Raw genomic sequence first — 5,000 nt, 5'->3', positions numbered from 1 at the left:
GTATAATGGAGAAGCGTTTCTGAAAATACGGTACGTCTAAGATACAAATGTGTGCCGTCCTGTACCGTCCCAGTCTGGTCAATAGAGAAGCGCCATAACTGATCTCTGTCCACTGATCCCCCACCAGCGCCTCCCCAACGGCCCCTCCTCTGCCCTGGATGATGGAGAAGTGGACCGGCAGAGAGAGACGGAGATCGAGAGACAGAGAGCTGAACTCTCCCAGCTGAAGGAGAGACTCGCCCTGATGTGTCGACAGGTGAGAGAGAGAGAGAGAGAAAGAGAGAGAAACAAAGACAGAGAGAGAAACACAGAGAGAGAGAGAGAGAGGTGGGGGGGTTGGAGCTCGTGGATGGTTGAATTCAGCTCCCCTGTCCCCTCTGGTGGTCAGTGTGAGTATTGCAGCAGAACCTTAGTGTTTAGTATGATGTCACTGTTGTATCTCCATCATGTACAGCCAGGAGCAGCTCTCCATGTCTGGACTCATAAATACCCTGTTTCTCTCTATCTCTCTCTCTACACCCCCCTCTCTCTATCTATATCTCTACACCCCCCTCTCTCTATCTCTCTCTACACCCCCCTCTCTCTATCTCTCTCTCTCTACACCCCCCTCTCTCTATCTCTCTCTCTCTCTACACCCCCCTCTCTCTATCTCTCTCTCTACACCCCCCTCTCTCTATCTCTCTCTCTACACCCCCTCTCTCTATCTCTCTCTCTACACCCCCCTCTCTCTATCTCTCTCTCTACACCCCCCTCTCTCTATCTCTCTCTCTACACCCCCCTCTCTCTATCTCTCTCTACACCCCCCTCTCTCTATCTCTCTCTCTACACCCCCCTCTCTCTATCTCTCTCTCTACTCCCACCTCTATATCTCCCTCTCACTACCCCCGCTCTATCTACCCCCTCTCTTTCTTTCTCTCCCTCTATGCCCCCTTCTTCTCTCTCTCTCTCTCTCTCTCTCTCTCTCTCTCTCTCTCTCTCTCTCTCTCTCTCCCCTCCCTCCATTTCTCTCTCTCTACCCCTTCATTCCCTCTACCCCCTCCCCCTCCCTCGTTCTCTCTCTCTCTCTCTCTCTCTCTCTCTCTCTCTCTCTCTCTCTCTCTCTCTCTCTCTCTCTCTCCCGTTAGGTGGGGGAGATAGAGGAGGAGCTTGCTGCCGCCAGGAGGGAGGCAACCAAGTCTGAGGAAGCCAATCAGAAGCTCCAGAGAGACGTGAAGGAGGTCTGTTCCTAGGAATGAGAATATAGAACACTGTAGAACACTATAATGCTGTAGAACACTGTAGAACATTGTAGAACACTGTAGAACAATGTAGAACACTGTAGAACAATGTAGAACACTGTAGAACAGGGGTAGGCAACCTTTTTTATATGAAGTGCCATTTTTTTATTTTCTTGTTAGTCAGTGTGCCAACCACAATATCAACATTAATTATGACTCGACATCAAACCAAACCAAACAGACCAACAGATCTGCAATTTTATTCCACAACATGAACAACAATTTTCAGAAAAGAGCTATGTATGCAAAGCCTTGTATGCTAAATAAACAGGCCTAACAATAAACTAACTGAAACTTGAACAAAATTACCAACACAACATCTAAGACAACTAAAACGTTGTGATGCGTAGCACAACTTTAAGCAAATTGGTGCGCTCAATTTCTAACAAAGTTGCTAACTGCGCTCCCTATGGTTATCATTTTAATAAGTAGCCCTAACTGGATGGTGATTATACAAGGGTCTTACTTGTATGAATTATAATTTATATTTATATAATTATTTGGTTGTTACTTACATTTTATTCTTTTATTCCAACCACAACAAACATATTTTTTTTTTGTTGCAAAGAGCTATGTATGCAAAGCCATGTAAACAGTCCTAACAATCAATGTGATCCCTGTCCCTGTTTTCCTTTGCTCAACTCCATTATCTGGGGGTGGTACTTGGTCACTTTAACAGACAAACTGGTCCAAAACTTTCCCACAGCTTAGCCACCTAACCGCACACTGGGTTCAACGTCATAAAGGGACCAGGTAATTTGATTGGACAAGAGGCATTCCATGAGTGCTGATCAGATTTCCAGGGCGAATTTACGAACACAGCTAGCGAACAGAACACGAAAAAACCGTCAGATCAGATATATAAACAGGTTATTTTGATAAACTGGACACATTTTGGGAATATATATGGTTACTTTCTCGCCTGAAAACATATTAAAACTTCATAAAATGACATGTTAACACTTGTATTGCCAAAATTACAGCTTTTAGCCAATGGAGGTTAAAATGGACGATTTAAATTGCCCGCTGCTAGCCGGTGCGAAATGCATTCTGGGAAAAAGGCGGTGGCTGCGCTTTTTTCCCATGGGTTGTATGTAAAAAGACGGCGAAAAGGCGCTGAAGACGGCGCTTTTTTCTAAAAAAAAGACGTCAAGTGTGAACACCCCATAACACTTGTATCGAATCGAATTCAGAATTTTACTTTGAAAATTGGCGCCAGAATACGACTCTCGTGGAGTGGATGAGAGACTAGGGGCCCTATTATGCACTTCATAAGTCTTAAGCAATAAGACGAGGCGGTAGATCTAAACTTAAGACGTGGAGGCGTGGTCAAGGCCACTTTGCTATTATGCGTGCGGTAGTGGGCGCCTAAGACCCGGCGCTAAGCCCAGAAAGAGTCATGGGTGTGTTTTGGGCGTCTTCTCAATCAACCCAATCAGCGTGCCAGGTGCCATTCCCTTTAAGAACCGGCTGCGTTAAGTCATAAGCGCTATGCTATTATGCAGTTCATAGGCGCTAGACTTCATGCACGTTTTGAAACACGAGCGCGCCTCCGCGGTTTGCGCATGCGCGCCGACCCACTAGCGCCTAAGAACTTTTCAAACCACTTCTTAGCGCTAGGCGCAAAGTCAGATCGCATAATAGCAGGGGCGCCTAGCGCACTTCAATAACATATGAACACTCCCACAATGAGTAATATATGCACGGGAGTCTTACGTCTTATGTGTGGGCGCCTAGCGACACCTGCATAATAGCACTAGCGCGTATGAAGCGCATAATAAGGGTGGCGGTAGGTCTTAACCTGGCGGTGCGTCTTAATTAAGACGTAAGACGGCAAGTTAAGAAGTGCATAATAGGGCCCTAGGGCTGCATTCGTAAATTCGCCCTGAGAGCGCCGGAGAGTCCCTGAGACCGCCTCTAGTCCAATCAAATTACTTGGTCCCATTGTGAGGTTGAACCCAGTGTGCGCGAATTTACGAACGCGGCCAACATAAAAATAAAAATAAAACATTCTCCCATTCTCGCACTTATTGCTTGCGTGCCACTGTTTAAGCTGTCGCGTGCCATAGGTTGCCGACCCCTGCTGTAGAACAATGTAGAACTCTGTAGAGCGCTCTAGAATGCTGTAGAACGCTGTAGAACTTTGTAGAACTCTGTAGAGTGCTCTAGAGTGCTGAAGAAAACTGTATAATGCTGTAGAACACTAGAACGCTCTAGAATGCTGTAGAAGGCTGTAGAAGGCTCTGGAATGCTGTAGAAGTCTGTAGTCAGACTGTAGGCTGTCTGTTCCCACAGAATATTCTGTTATTCAGACCAGATCAACTAAAGCCTGGTACACACATAAAGATAATCTGGCCGATTTTGGGCCGATTTTGGGCCGATTTCCCCCCTTCCGACCAAGGACAGCAAACGCCCGATTATCGGATGGCTCTAAAGATTATCCTACAAGATTATCCTGTTGTGTGAGGTGTGTTAAGAGTCCATTTCTCCCGATAATCTCCTCGGAAAATAATCCGGGCCGACAATCGTAAATATTAAACGTGTTCAATATTTACGACCAAAAATCCTCATGTATGTGGGCAACTCCTGACTCCCGACAACTCCCGAGCAGGGTTGCCAGATGGGCTTGTTTTTTTTGGTGGAATTAGCGGTTTTAGACTGTGGTTAGGCTGGAAAATGTCAATCCCATCTGGCAACCCTGCTCGCGAGTCCGAATGTGACGTGGATGGAATGTAGCCAATCAAGAAGCGAGCTGACTTGTTATTTTCGTTCTTCGGCACTTTATTTGCCCTGTCGCACATGGCTGCCTAGTACAGGTCAGTCAGGGTACTACGTTAGATCACGTTTGATCACGAGAGATTTCTGGCTTGGGGAACGAGACTCTAGACTGTCGTAACGACAGATCTTTATGTATGTGGGGTGCTGTATTGGGAATATCGGCGCACACCACACACAATACGATCAAAACTGTTCAATCCATGATTTTTTATCTTCATGTGTGGGGTCTCTCTCAGATAAAAAATCTGTTAAGATTTAGAAAATCCTTATATGTGTACCAGGTTTAAGCTCACCAGGACAGAGCAGGTATAGCATCTGTCTCAGGAAGAACTGCACTAACGACAACAGAATTACCTTCACACCAACACCTAGGACTGGGTTCAGAATACAAGGCTTTCAATATACATTTAAACCAGGGGAGGCTGGTGGAGGTAGAAATCAGAGGACGGGCTCAAAGTAATCCATGGAATGTACACTCACTGAACGCTTTATTAGGAACACTATATTAATACTGGGTAGAGCCTCTCTTTGCTCTCAGAACAGCCTGAGTTCTTCGTATTCCACAAGATGTTGGAAACATTCCTTTGAGATTCTGGTCCATGATGACATGATTGCATCACGCAATTCCTGAGGTTTTTCAGGTGCACTTTCAAGCTGTGAATCTCCCGGTCTACCACATCCCAAAGGTGTTCTATTGGATTCAAATACGGTGACTGGGAAGGCCACTGAAGAACACTGAACTCATTGTCATGTTCATGAAACCAGTTGAAATTACTTTTGCTTTGTGACACGGTGCATTATCATGCTGGAAGTAGCCATTAGAAGATAGGTACATTGTGGCCATGAAGGAATGCACATGGTCAGCAGCATGCATCAAATAGGCTTTGATTGGTATTAATGGGCCCAAAGTGTGCCAAGAAAACACACTATTCCACCACCTCCACC

General features: G+C 45.7%; 1 protein-coding gene across 1 annotated transcript in view; it reads left to right on the top strand.

Annotated features, from left to right (window-relative positions):
- Nucleotides 1–5,000, top strand: part of LOC308168122 (liprin-alpha-3-like) — a gene marked incomplete at both ends in the record, with an annotated part of 26,903 nt that overhangs the window by 7,734 nt on the left and 14,169 nt on the right. Inside the window, 2 exons of the mRNA XM_080542601.1 lie at nucleotides 128–256; nucleotides 1,125–1,217. Coding sequence (XP_080398727.1) covers nucleotides 128–256; nucleotides 1,125–1,217 — 222 coding nt within the window. The remainder of the gene's footprint in view (nucleotides 1–127; nucleotides 257–1,124; nucleotides 1,218–5,000) is intronic.

The sequence above is a fragment of the Nansenia antarctica genome (assembly GCF_963989245.1).
Source record: "Nansenia antarctica genome assembly, chromosome: 11".
In the NCBI taxonomy this organism is placed as follows: domain Eukaryota; kingdom Metazoa; phylum Chordata; class Actinopteri; order Argentiniformes; family Microstomatidae; genus Nansenia; species Nansenia antarctica.
The sequence above is the reverse complement of the archived record's forward strand: the minus strand, read 5'-3'. Positions and strand labels throughout refer to the sequence as shown.